This window comes from Carassius carassius, chromosome 14 (genome assembly GCF_963082965.1).
Source record: "Carassius carassius chromosome 14, fCarCar2.1, whole genome shotgun sequence".
Classification (NCBI taxonomy): domain Eukaryota; kingdom Metazoa; phylum Chordata; class Actinopteri; order Cypriniformes; family Cyprinidae; genus Carassius; species Carassius carassius.
The window spans coordinates 14,502,855-14,517,481 of NC_081768.1; the positions used below are offsets into that span (position 1 = coordinate 14,502,855).

General features: G+C 37.7%; 1 protein-coding gene across 2 annotated transcripts in view; it reads left to right on the forward strand.

Annotated features, from left to right (window-relative positions):
* Positions 1–13,984, forward strand: part of LOC132157078 (proto-oncogene tyrosine-protein kinase receptor Ret-like) — a 28,065-nt gene extending 14,081 nt beyond the window's left edge. Inside the window, exons 2-20 of one of the 2 annotated variants that reach the window (XM_059566237.1) lie at positions 2,341–2,574; positions 3,133–3,420; positions 3,512–3,750; positions 5,448–5,643; positions 5,726–5,925; positions 6,316–6,598; positions 6,687–6,818; positions 6,925–7,035; positions 7,123–7,233; positions 9,650–9,906; positions 10,041–10,188; positions 10,288–10,395; positions 10,493–10,707; positions 10,792–10,914; positions 11,080–11,150; positions 11,387–11,524; positions 11,619–11,718; positions 12,084–12,231; positions 13,174–13,984. In XM_059566237.1, the coding sequence (XP_059422220.1) occupies positions 2,341–2,574; positions 3,133–3,420; positions 3,512–3,750; positions 5,448–5,643; positions 5,726–5,925; positions 6,316–6,598; positions 6,687–6,818; positions 6,925–7,035; positions 7,123–7,233; positions 9,650–9,906; positions 10,041–10,188; positions 10,288–10,395; positions 10,493–10,707; positions 10,792–10,914; positions 11,080–11,150; positions 11,387–11,524; positions 11,619–11,718; positions 12,084–12,231; positions 13,174–13,331 (3,260 nt within the window). In that variant the 3' untranslated portion in view covers positions 13,332–13,984. The remainder of the gene's footprint in view (positions 1–2,340; positions 2,575–3,132; positions 3,421–3,511; positions 3,751–5,447; positions 5,644–5,725; positions 5,926–6,315; positions 6,599–6,686; positions 6,819–6,924; positions 7,036–7,122; positions 7,234–9,649; positions 9,907–10,040; positions 10,189–10,287; positions 10,396–10,492; positions 10,708–10,791; positions 10,915–11,079; positions 11,151–11,386; positions 11,525–11,618; positions 11,719–12,083; positions 12,232–13,173) is intronic. The other variant, XM_059566238.1, reaches the window with a different exon arrangement.
* Positions 13,985–14,627: the final 643 nt, after the last annotated feature.

Consider the following 14,627-nt stretch of genomic DNA (forward strand, 5'->3'; position numbering starts at 1 on the left):
GGCTATGGTTTATGAACCAAGCACACAAGCCTTACTTTGTACTATCGACTTTCACTGAAAGATGCACCTGAAATACAACATGGATTTGACCTTACACAGCTTAGACAGCTTCTTTTAAGGCAATATTTTCAAGTTGTTTTTTTTTGGTTCAGGGCCTGGTAATGTCACAGCTGTTTCAGTTCCATCACATTGTAGTCATTTTTTAAATGCATTTTTTATGCATCATATTAAAAAATATATATATATATTTTGTACTGAAACAGGAAAATAAGGTGGGACATATCAAAGATCTTGTCCTTTTTTTTAGGTCATATCCTTTAACTGGAAGTTAGCATCCCTTGACAAAACAGGATCCCCAATTGGATTTTTCCATTGTTTTTGTAATGCTATTGCTTTTCGATTCTTTTGGAAAAAACAAGCTCTGTGAACAACAAATGGTTCCCAGTGAGTTCCATGACTCCCGTTTGGCTACTAAAAACATGTTGAAGCTTGGGCATATAAGTAATGTATTTTATGCAATGGAATAAAACATGAAAATATGAGATTGTTGTAACAACACACACTATTTCAGCCAGTTAAAAACGCTGAACGCTGGAACTGGGAGTGCTACTATGGCTGGGTTTTGGACTAAAAAACTACTTCATACCTCAGGACTCAGCGTTTGCTATTCAGGTGATATTTGGGGGAGGAACATTTCCATTCTACAGAGCGTTTGATTGGATCAAAATTTGAGTGATGATTTTTTTGTTCCATTTCCCTACATGATAAATGTAAATGTAGAAGTGTGTATCTGTAACTGTTGAGCTTTTTAAGCTAGAAATCCACTACAAAGCGCAAAAGTTTAATTTTGAACACATGAGGTCTTCAAAGAATGTTTTATGTCTGCGAATGTGACTGGCGACCCCATAAATAGAGGAACACAAACCAGTTCTGTGTTGTCTTTGTTTCTTGACAAGGCATTTAATAAAAAGGGTTGTAGTGTTCCTGACTGCGTCTCCATCCTTCAGGAAGGTTGGCCACATTGTATCCATCAATCCGGCCTCCTGTCATCCCAGCACAGCTAAATTAAATCAATGTCTGAAACCAGAGACAAGGCTTCAACTGCAGCAACAGAAATAGAAAATCTAGTTTTGCTGTCTGCTAATGATATTAGTACGTTCCTAAGTGGCCGCCCACCGTCGTCGGACAGGAACACAGGAGAGATATAATTACAGCCTGAACACTTGCATCTCCATTTACTGGTAAAACACATGGGGATCTTACAGTGTTTTATAGATTACCCCCCCCCCCCACCTCCATCCACACTCGTCCTGCAGGTAATGATTCATTTCTAGGCAGTATTATGTTATCCACTGTAATTAAACTTCCCAAGGTGAAACCAAGGAGAACCGGAGACCGCATCATATTGACCATGTGAGAAATTCATTAAAAGACCAGTGTCAATGTCATATGAGACGCTGTTTCATTTTTCGATGACAGAGGAGCGAGGGCTATTTCAACAGAAAAGCGGATGTGTTTAATAAGTTCATTGTGTAACCTGTCTACTTGCGTGGACGTTTCTGTTGTATAACATATTTGAGATAACAAGCAGATCAATAAAGGAAGATTTTATAGAGTTAATTGCAAACTACTGAGTGCATCACGAGCACCAGAGGTTAAATTTGTTAAAAAATAATAATAATAATTTAGAGAGATCACCAATCCATTGCTCCTTTACCAAAATGCACTTGCACAAAATATCTGTAATAATTATTTGAAGTACTTTTTTCTTTCTCTTCTTTCTTTCTTTTTATTTTTTAAGAAGTAGAAGAAGAGGAAGGCAAAATTAAAGAAATATGCAGTGATATAAAGTTAAGCTCAGTCAACAACATTTCTGAGGTATAATGTTGATTACCACGAAAACAATAATTTGGACCTGTCTTTCGTCTTCTTTAAAACAAAAAGGAAAAAAATATTGATGACGAAATAGAAATGACATTTTTTATTTTTTGTTTAAAACTTAAAACAAATGTGTTACTTGTGGTGTAAAGTTGTAATTTTTATGGTCATTTTAGATGTAAAGTTTTAATGGCACGAAGTTGTAAAACTGGATTTTAAAACCTTTACATGGAAAAGGTTTTTAAGCAATTGAGTATATTTTTATTTATTCTTTTTTTTTAAGACGTAGGAACATGAATTTGATGTTGATTAACCTCAATTTGTATTGAACCCAAAATATTGCTTTAATGTTGGATTTGATTAAATCGCTCAGATTTTTTCATTTGTGACTGGTGTATTGAGGATAAATGAATGAATGTCCACAATGCACACAGTGTGACATTTCATGTGTATTTTGTACAGGTTCACTTGGACTATATTTTCCTCAAAGGCTGTACACAGAAAGCATCTACGTGGGTCAGCCACAGGGATCACCAGTCCTTCAGGTCCATTCAATGCGGGAAAGTACTACAGAGAGGCCCTATTTCACCCTGTGCTCCCATAGAGACACTTATGCATCATGGTTTCACATGGATGTGGCAACTGGGGTCCTTTCAATGAACAAAACCCTGGAGTGGAGCGACTTCAATAGTATACGTGAGTTTAACACAGCTTTATTTGTTTGAATGCTTGCCTGTATGCCAGTTTCTTCTGTTTAAAATTAATATTCTCAAGTTTTAACTCTTGTAATGTTACTCAATATTTTGCTGATATATCACATAACCTAGTATAGACCATTATTTTAATGTAAGTCATACTGTCTCCTGTATCACTGAAAGTTTTATTCTTATATATTAAAGTCATATGAAAAAATAGGTATTTAATATATTAAATATATTAAGGTTATTTGTCTTTTTTCCTGTAAAAATATCTAAACGTGCTTAAAACGTACTTAACTGGCTTTTGTTTAACTAAGAAAAATGAACCTGAGATCCAAAAAGATAATACATCTTTATATAGATAATATGTCTTTATTTATTAAGTTAGCAAAATGTCTTAAGTCTTAATTTTTATTTTTCAGTGCAATGGAATGCAATTCTGTATATTCACAGACCATATTTCATGATAGTGTCTCTAGAGAACCTTGAGAGTTAAATATTGGGATGAATGCTCCTCTTGTTAAAAGACACATGTCTCCTGATGTCTGTCCTCCAGGCAGCAGCTCGGTCAGGTCTGTGAAGGATCTCAACCTGAAGGTCGGAGTCTCTCCAGTGCAGAAACAGTTTTGCCACTTCCTTGCCACAGTGGAGGTCAAACTGATGTTCATTAATGACACAGCGCCCTCCTGTGGTCAGGTCGAGCTGAAAACATTGTGTTTCCCTGACAAGGTTTCAAAACCCCACATCACAGAGAACCGTATGCCAGGGGCCCTGCGGCAGCTCCGGCGCTTTACACGCATGAACATTTGCCCCAACTACACCTTCAGTTATGGAGTGGAAGCAGGTACAAAACAAACCCAGTGTAAATGTCAAGGCTTTCTGCATATTACAGTTCAGCAAGATTAATTTTCTCTTATCATTTGTATTGAATTCAGTCTCTCCAGCTCCATTTGCTGTCGACGACTCCACTTCAGAACTGGTGGTCACGGCGGCCGTGGACCGTGAGGAGATGGAATCGTACCATCTGGATCTAGTGTGTATAATACAGACAGAAGAAAAGCTGGAGAAGTTCTTCAGTTCTCTGCACGTGGACATCTATGATGAGGACGATAATCCTCCTTACATGAATGGGACTGATACTGAGGACATCAAAATAGAGTTTAACCGCAGTGAGGTCAGTATCAGGCATTGTAAACACAACCGTCTCAAATCTTCATAGCCTTCTTAGGATCATACAGTGCCCTCCATAAGTACTGGAACAGTAAAGTTGTGTAGTCAATAAATCTGTAATTATGATTAAAATATGAATATGAGACACAACTACAGAATGTCACATTTTATTATTGGGTGATTCAACACAAAGATGTTTTACCAGCTAAGAAGATCAGCACTTGTAGAGTTTCATCTCCCTATCTTACGTGAGCATAAGTCTTGGAACAGTTGCCTCACAGGTCTTTCTAAGTGTTCAGCTGTGTCCTGTTATTAAGATTATTAAGAGCAGGGATTGTGTCTTATCAGTTATATCCATTGCTTCTGCATTCTAAGTCTTGAATTCGATGATGACACACAAACCAGGATGAAGACGAGGAAGCCGACTCTGAAAGAAAAGCAAGCAATTTGGATGCTAAAAGAAAAGATTAAGTCAATTAGAACTATAGGAAAAACAAAGGGCATGGAGAAATAAAGAGTTTGGAAACTATCAGCAACCTACGACGACCTGATCAGCTGAGAAAAACAACAGTAGTTGATGGCAGACAAATCATAAAAGCTGTGAAAATGAACCCTAAAATACATGTCTATAAAATCACCAACAACCTCCAGAAAGCTGGGGTGATGCTCTGACAATCTACAGTCCGCAGGAGAATTTGACACAGAATTACAGAAGCTACACAGCAAGATGCAAACCTCTGATCAGCACCAAAAATAGAAAGGCAAGATTCTTCACAAATGTGAGCCAGTAGAGTTTTGGAACTGAGTTGATGGACCGATGATACAAAGATTAACCTTTATCTAAGTGATTGAAAAGCAAAAGTGTGGAGAAAAAAGGGAACTGCAAATGATCCTAAGCATACAACCACATCTGTAAAGCTTGGTGGAGGTGGTGTCATGGCATGGGCATGCATGACTGTCTCTTGAACAGGACCTCTTCGTTTTAATGATGACTTAATGTATGATGGCAGTAGCAGAATGAATTTGGAAGGGTACAAAATCATCATTGCTACCAATATTCAAGAAAATGCCACCAAAATCATTAGAAAGCACTTCATGTTGGATCAGTACAATGGCCCAAAACACCCTGCCAGTTCAGTCAAGGACTGTACAGGGTAAAGAAATGTAAAGTCTGAGATTGGCCAAAACAATCTCCAGATTTAAATCCGGTTGAACATTAATTTCACCAGCTGAAAAGGAGACTAAAGACAGAAACTCCCCAAAACAAGAAACAGCTGGAATTGGATGCATTAAAGGCTGGGGAGAAGCATTTCGAAGCATAAGACCAAGAATCTGGGGATGTCTATGGGTTGCAGATTCACTGCTCACTGCTGCATGCAACTAAATATTAGTTTTTAATATTTTACATCTGCCTTAAATTCAACTGTTCCGATACTTAAGCTCACATCAAATAGTGGGATGTACTCTAAAAGTGCTGTCCTTTTTATTTGGTAAACCATGTATGTGTCGAAAGACCTAATAATAAAATGTGACATTCTGTAGTTGTGTCGCATATTCATCTTTTAATCATATTTGCAAATGTCTTGACTCCACAGCAGAGAAAGCAGTTTTGTCTTTACTGTTCCAATACATATGGAGGCACTGTATTCGGTAAAGGAAATATGAATGTATCGAATAATGGTAGTCTGTTTTCTTTTGTAGGGTACTGTCTATGGAACTCTGTTTGTATACGACAGGGACACAACGCCCGTTTATCCCACAAACCAAATTGAAAATAAATTAGTGGGTACTTTAATGACAAATGACTCCTGGATCAAAAACACTTTTACTATTGAACACAAATTTAGGGAAGAAAGAGCCATCTTTGGAAATGTCCGCGGGACAGTCCATGAATACAGTGAGTACAAAAATGCACCATAATTGAATAGCTTTTTTACATTACGTACTGAATTGTCCTTTATTCTGTTTTCTGCCCTTAGAACTGAAACTTAGTCAGAATCTGTCTGTGACAGAGCAACGCTCATTTCAGTTGGACTACCTGCTCAATGACACCACTTTCCCAGGCCCAGAGGGAACAGTGCTGTTACATTTCAATGTGACTATCCTGCCGGTTTCTATTCGCTTCGCCAATGTCACCTACTTCTTCACTGTGTCACCGAAAGCAACAACATACTCCCAGGTGCATTAATTATGTTTTTTAGTAATTTTGAACCTATGCAAGCAGGAGTAGTGAAGTGCTATTGTAAATATGAAGGAATTGTTCATCTGAAATAAAATAATTGCTGATAATATACTCACAATCCATGCACATACAAATCCATAATACAAACGTGATTCAATTTTTTGAGCCCTGTTGGTGTATGAAATAGCTATAGGTGATTAAATAGCCATAAGAAAAACTAAAACCATCACAATTCACAAATATCATTACATTTCTATGCCCCGTTTGCATTAGTGTTTTTGTAGCTGTTTCTTATTTGAAATTTCTCATATGATAAAAGAAATAGCAATTTCATTTGAAGATTACTCCAGATGATTGACACTAATGTGTCTTTTATGTCTTTTTTAGATCGGAAGTGTCTGTGTGGACAACTGTCTGATGTTTAAGGGCATTGATGTCACGTATCAATTAGAGATCGAAGACAAGAACATCTCTGCTGATGCTCAGTCATGTTATAGGGCTGTTGGCCTCGCACAGAACCCGAATGAGAAGACGGGTTTGCTCTATGTGAATGACACAGAGGTGCTACGCAGACCGCAGTGCCAAGATCTGCAATATGTAGTTATTGCAGAGGAGCAGAAGAACAAGTTTCAGGCCAAGACGCAGCTCGTCATTATTTTTGAGGGTAAAGGTAAGGTCATTAGCTCACAGGACTGAAACACAGTGGTGAATGTTACTGCTCTTCATCCAATTTTTTCCTAACTGATTGTGCCATATAGCAGATCTCATGAGGCTGGATGAGCAGCGGGTTTTGGCTTGTGCAGAAAAGAGACAGCGAGGGGAGTGTGAGGCGTCTCGAGGCCTGGCAGCCCCGACAGGCAGATGCCAGTGGAGACAAAGCAGAGATACAGGTTAGCCACAATGCCCTTGAATCCAATAGACTGCACTTACCATATTACTGTGGTGCTGCTTTTATCATTCGAAAGGACAAATTGTGTCATTGTATTACCTTTGTAGGAATATCTCCAAATTACTCCACCTGTTCCCCTGACCTCCGCACGTGTCCAGATGGTTACTGTGATGCCATTGAGAGCAAAAACATATCCATATGTCCTCAGGATTGCTCCAGTGAGAGAAATTGTAGCTTTTATTGTGTTTTTTGTGGCTTGTGGCATTTAGTATTACAGTAACTGTAACAATGTGTCTTTTTGTCAGGTCAGCCTGTAATCGGGGGTTACGAGAGGGAACTGTATGGAATCAGAGCTGGACATGGGACCTGCTACTGTTTTCCAGAAAGGTGCTTCTGTGAAAAGGATGAATTAGAAGGTGAGCTGATTGATTGTTTTGCCCTTCAGAAGCTACAGACAGTATTTACTCTTAATGGATTGTTTCCTTCTTGAGCATCAGTGAATATTTTCACCTATTGTAATAGTTTGTAACAGTCTTTAGCCTGCTACTAGTTGAGTGCAGCTGCAGTTTTATTCCTCGCTTGTAGGGGGGCAGCCTTAACCTCGGTTGAGCACAGATAAATGTAGTAGCTTAATAGAAGAAGAGAGATGGATACCCTTTGGTAATGTGCTAAGTAGCAGCTTTTGAAAGTGAAAGTGACGTGACATTTAGCCAAGTATGGTGACCCATACTCAAATACTTCGTGCTCTGCATTTAACCCATCCAAAGTACACACACACAGCAGTGAACACACGCCCAGCTCCGCAGCCAGGACTTTGTAATGTGTGCAGAATGTGGTTTTGTATTGTCTTGTTGAAATATGCACGGACGTCCCTGGAAAAGATGTCTTCTTGTAGGCAGCATATTATGCTCCAAAATCTCTATGTACTTTTCAGCATTAATGGTGTCTTCACAGAAGTGCAAATTACCTTTGCCAAGGGCACTGACACAACCCCATACCATGACAGACCCTGGCTTTTGGACTTGTTGCTGGTAATAGTCTGGATGATCCTTTTCTTCTTTGGTCCGGAGCACACGGCGGTCATTCCTCCAAAAAAATACCTGAAATACTGATTCATCTGACCACAGTACACGTTTCCACTGTGTGATGGTCCATCCCAGATACCTCCGAGCCCAGAGAAGTCGACGGCGGTTCTGGACACTGTTAACATAGGGCTTCCTTTTGGCACAGTACAGTTTTAACTGGCATTTGTGGATGTAACTACGTATTGTGGTACTTGACAAAGGTTTGCCAAAGTAGTCCTGAGCCCATGTGGTGATATCGCTTATAGATGAATGACGATTCTTGATGCAGTGCCGCCTGAGGGATCGGAGATCACGGTTGTTCAGCTTAGGCTTGCGCCCTTGTCCTTCATTCAATGAAATTCCTCCAGATTCCTTGAATCTTGTAATTATGTTATGCACTGTTGAATGTGAAATATCCAAATCTCTTCCTATCTTTCTTTGAAGAACATTCTTTTTAAACATTTCAATAATTGTATCACGTATTTGTTGGCAAACTAGCGATCCTCGGCCCATCTTTGCTCCTAAAGGATTAGACCTTTCTTGGATGCTGCTTTTGTACCAAATCATAATTACAATCACCTGTTGACATCACCTGACAAATCACATCATTATTTAACCATTTTACCTCATTACTAGCCCTAAATTGCTCCTGTCCCAATTTTTTTTGAAAAGTGTTTCAGGTCTGAATGACAGGAAAGGATGCATATTTACAAATGACATGAAGTTGACCAGACAAAACATGAAATATTTTTTGTTCATATTGTCTGCAATGAAATACAAGTCAAAGTAAATTTAGAAATCACTTCTTTTTTTATTTGCGTTTTCCATACTGTCCCAACTTTTTCTGATTTGGGGTTGTAGAAAGAGAATCTTATTATAATATTACCGCCCCTTCATCTGTAGGTTTTACCATTATGTTTTTGCAGTCGACAATGGTGTACCAGTAATGCCATTGCGAATGTTCACTGTTTTGTCTTTGGCTGCACTGACGTGCACAGAACACTATTTAGAGTCCCAGCCTCAGGGGAGACAAGAGAGCAGTGGAGTTATTGATTCTTTACTGTATATTATGCTGCTGCCACACATATTTAATAGAAATGTGATTTCTTTCTCAGCTTTTTACCTTCACAGGCATAACCTACCGTTTTTGTAACTTATGTGTGGTTTTAACATAAACTTGTGTGTATTTGACAGTTAAAGCGCAATAAGACAAGAAGAACTTCGTTTAGTACTCATCGCTTTTTTTGCACGTGTGCTTCGGATGTGTGTGCTTAGAAAACTGTGTAGTAGAAGTTTAAACTAATGAATGCATGATTTCAGCGGGATAGACATGATACTCAAAAGATGTTTTTTGCAGAGTATCGGAGTCATGAGCTGTAAAGACACAGCCCTTTTCTTGGAAAGGGGGTGTGGAGCAGCAGCTCATTTGCATTTAAAGAGACGAACGAAAACAGCATGTTTTTCCTCCTGTCAAAATAGGCATTTTCAAAATGATGTAATAAATGATCTGTGGGGTATTTTGAGCTGAAAGTTTACAGACACATTCTGTGGACACCTGAGACTTGTATTACATATTGTGAAAATGGACATAATAGGTCTCCTTTAAGAATTAAGGGTATGTGCATTTTTGATCTGGTTCATTTATATAAATTTGGTTATTTTTTCTTGAGGACAATCTGTAGAATATAGTTGTTAAAATGCAAGCAAAATTAAATTGCCAAAGAAAATGTTATAAATCCATAGCTTTGTTTGTTATTGTTTTTTTCAGAGTTCTTTTGTAATGACATGTGCAAGACCATCATTGCAACTGGTATCCTCCTCTCCTTCATAGTCTCCATCATCCTGTCCTCGTACTTTTTCCACCGTTATCACAAGAGCACACCTAAGCCTCCCATCGCCTCAGCTGAAATGACTTTCCGCCGACCAGCCCAATCCTATCCACTCAGTTACTCAGCGAATAATGTTCGTCGAGCTTCTCTAGACTCCATGGAGAATCAGGTGGCCATTGAAACCTTCAAAATACCTGTAAGTCTTGCTCATTGTCTTTACTTAGTTAATTCATGCATGTTGATTTTTTTGGTATAAATTGGAACTGATTCATCAAATTATTATTGAAGAGATTGTTTATGTGTAACGGTTTTTAACATTTCTGTTACCAGGAAGATCCAAAGTGGGAGTTCCCACGAAAGAACCTAGTGCTGGGTAAGACTCTTGGAGAGGGAGAGTTTGGAAAGGTTGTGAAGGCCACGGCTTTGCGCCTCAAAGGAAAAGCTGGATACACTACAGTTGCTGTGAAGATGTTGAAAGGTATGCAACTTAAAATTAGATTTGGAGGCTGATTTGATCAATCACTAAAAACTGGATTCGTTTAAAAATATCATAAATCATGCATTTTTTTTACCACAGATAATGCATCTCACAGTGAGCTTCGAGACCTCCTGTCAGAGTTCACGTTGCTCAAGCAAGTTAATCACCCTCATGTAATAAAAATGTATGGAGCCTGCAGCCAAGATGGTAAGACATTTTAGTAAAAAAAAAAAACTATGTTTAATGCGGCATGCATTTGTGTTTGCTGTTTGCCCTGTGTGCTTATACAAGATCATCTGTTCAGGTCCATTATATTTAATCGTTGAATATGCCAAGTATGGCTCACTGCGAAACTTTTTGAGGGAGAGCCGGAAAGTTGGACCAAGTTACATGGGCAATGATGCCAACCGCAACTCCAGCTACTTGGAAAACCCAGATGAGAGAGCTCTGACCATGGGCGACCTCATTTCTTTTGCTTGGCAGATATCCAGAGGAATGCAGTACCTGGCTGAAATGAAGGTCTGCCAGCAGTTTAGGGAATGTCCATCACAGAATATATAATGTTTTAAAAAATGATGTTATAATGAGAGAAAATATGTTTAGCTTGTTCACAGAGACCTGGCTGCCAGGAATGTGCTGGTGGCAGAGGGAAGGAAGATGAAAATATCAGACTTTGGTTTATCTCGAGATGTTTATGAGGAAGATTCATATGTGAAGAGGAGCAAGGTGATATATTTTTTTATCTAATTTGTTTCGTTTTAAGTAGTTACATCCTATGTTTTACAGTTGTTTGAGTATGTGTACTTTAGAAACCTTTGGATGTCACATATGCAATGCAGTTTTACATTTGTTAGACTTAATTTTTTGTCATAATATGCTCTCGATTTCTAGGGTCGTATTCCTGTTAAATGGATGGCTATAGAATCTTTGTTTGATCACATCTACACCACACAAAGTGATGTGTAAGTTATGCAACATGTTTCCATACAGACAATCACCAATTTATATTGGTCTGAATACATTAAAATTGGGTTTATAAATCACTCAGAAATTGCTAGTAAATTTCACAAATAATTACAAAGCAATGTCAAGTAATACATTTAATTAAATATTATAATATGAAAAAAATATTTTTTACAGTGAGGACTTATTCCATTAAAACTTTACAGTACAATCTGTCTCTGTTTTCTTGCATTAGCTGGTCTTTTGGTGTCCTCTTATGGGAGATTGTAACTCTGGGTGGAAACCCCTACCCAGGCATTGCTCCAGAACGGCTTTTCAACCTTCTGAAGACGGGCTACAGGATGGAGAAACCAGAGAACTGCACGGATGAAATGTGTGTTTAATAGTTAACATCAGTTGAATGTGTTCTAGATTTAAGAGCTGAATGAACAAATCATTTTCTAAAACCACCATGTTATGTAATGTAGGTACAATCTGATGCTTCGCTGTTGGAAACAAGAGTCAGATAAGCGTCCCACTTTCTCAGACATCAGCAAAGAACTTGAGAAGATGATGGTGAAAAGTCGAGTAAGAACAACAAACAATTTCTCTCAATTCTCTAAGTGACAATGTGAAATTAAAACAATGGATGGACTGTCAGTAACTCGACTCAAAAAAGAAAAATAATAATTTTATATATATATATATATATATATATATATATATATATATATACACACACACATAATAATGTATATACATAATAATGTTATGCTAACATTAAGCAACTAATGTAATTTGACAGCCTGCTTTCTAGTCAATGAGGTTGACTAGTGAATCAAGTAAAATCGCATTCTCGGGAAACATTTTTTTCACATGAAATATGTGATGTTACACTGAAGAGTTACATATGGCTAGTCGTATTTTCATAACTGTGTGTTCCTTCTCCTCAGGACTACCTGGATCTCGCGGCCTCCACACCGGCAGACGCCCTGCTATATGACGACTCTCTCTCTGAAGAGGACACACCCTTAGTGGACTGTAGTAACGCCCCTCTCCCTCGATCCCTCCCCTCCACTTGGATTGAAAACAAGCTCTATGGTAGAATTTCCCATGCATTTACTCGATTCTAATACAGGGAACAAAATCAGTTAATGTTTTTGCCTTCCATAGGAAGTGCTGTGATTGTGCTAATGGCATGGTTGCCACTGACTTATGTATACTGCTCGTGTTTTATAGATTCACTTAGTGCTGTAGTATCTGGATCTAAGGATCAGATATTTCATCTGGACCTGCTTCCGATGTACTCTACTATTTGAAATATTCATTTTAAAAAACGTTATTGTACAAGTATTATTACTACTGATAAAAAGTGAATCATTTTCATATATAAACACACAACTTAACATGTATTATGTTCAGTTAGGGAAATATATTAAGATGTGTTTCCTGATTTGCATCATGTGTGAATTTTCTACTGGTTTGCAGCATTTTAGGTTAAGTTTTACATTTGAAACAGGTCCCATGTGCTCTGGATGTGCTCGCTCTGTAATATACTGAACATATTACAGAAAATGAGTGTTTACAATAGATGGAGTCAGTTCTGAAAGGAGTAAGGCTTTTGAATTAAACTCTTCTTGTAGATCATATATTAAGATATGCAGGACTCTGTTAGCTCTCCCCAAACTGTTGGCATTCATAGTAAGCAATAAAACGGCCAGGAGTAAGGCAGTTGCTATGCATAAGACTCCTTGATGTCAGTATTCCTGGGAGTATACAAAAATGATCTATTTCATTTAAATGCTTGTAAATAAAATGGCAAAGACAATAGCAGTCACAATACTGATGTCATAGAATAGACCATGAATGACCAAAAAACTATCAAAAGGACCAAAGAATGATTTCATGCTTCTACCCCGAGTCATTTATGCTGTTTTATTCTGTTAAATATTAAAAAACCTGAGCTGAGTTTTGTTTGAGAGCCTTACTGTCTGGACTTAATGCTTCCTCAGTGCAGAAAAAATGATATGTTCTCGTTTTTAGGCATGTCATACCCGAACTGGCCAGAGAAGAGCCCGGTACCGCTCAACAGACTCGATGCCACTAACCCTGTCTTTACAAGATATGCCAATGATAGTGTTTATGCAAACTGGATGGCTTTGCATTCTCCCGCAAAAATTGTGGACACGCTCGATAGCTAAAAACGCAAACCAAAATCAGTGGTGGAAAAGACGTGTGGGCTGGGGAGATGTGTATATTTATATGATACTGTATATATGTTGTTTGATGATAAAGTTGGTTCCCTTTTATTTCTGCTGTTGTGTAGAAGATGGAATTGCATAAAACATAATTCAAGCAGCTCATAGGTGATTGTTACCACAAGGCCTTGTTGGCCGTGTATCACTGCATGACTCTGTACAGTTTAATGTCCATGTTTAAGTGCCTGTGCCGCTTCTGTTAGAAAACACCAGTTATAAATGCATGACCGAGGCAATCTTGGTCCCACTCCAGGAATTAAAGGGAGCTTCTTTACCATCACCTACTGCAGATGTTCGCCGCAAATATTGTACATGTTTATTTGTTTCTTCTTGGTCATGTGTCAGGATATGACAATATAATTACTTTTTGTATTTTAAATATTTATATTTTGCTCTGTGGTAACCATGAGTTATGAATATTGCCATAACAGAGTACTGATATGATTAATTTAATGTCATACGGTGATTTAATTTTCATTCCTTGTAAAGACATTATTTGTGCAACAATAACTACAATACATAAAGCTGAGTGTGATTCCTCATTACGTTGTCAAAACATTACGTTTCAATCAATAAAACTGTTAGAAGATCTCAAATTCATTTCACGATGTTTATTTCTATGTGTTTTATGCTATTTCATTCTCAGAACTTCATGAAAAAGCATAGCTCTAATTATATACACAAGCAGATTCAAATGTGGTAATATTTGTTCATCCTGACATCCTAAGGTTTGAGGCATGGAAACCATGACACATTCTTATACTGTGACCACAAAAATTAATGAATGAACTGAAAAGGAATAAACGTAACAAAGTACCCTGTGTAAACGTAACTTACATTACAAGATTCAAGATTTTTATTTGTCACATACATGGTTATATGGAGAGCATGTGACCAGCAGTGAAATGTAAGTCAGGTCCGCTCCACAGACAGTGCAATTATTAAAGAATACAAACACAAGAAAAGTATATATAAATATGGTATGGAAAAAGTAAGATAAAAAGAATAACATGTGTAGGACAGTGTACTGTAGACTTAATAAATATTATGAGCAGGGATGTACAAGAGAAGAATGTGCAAAAGATTGTACAGGGTATTTACATAGCAGCAATAGAGGTAGTAAAGAAAGTATAGAAAATGATGTGTGCTAGTGACAATGTCAGTTTATTAAAGGCACAATATGTAATTTGTTTTGCTTTAAAAATAGCAGAAATCACTATATCTATGTTATATATATTT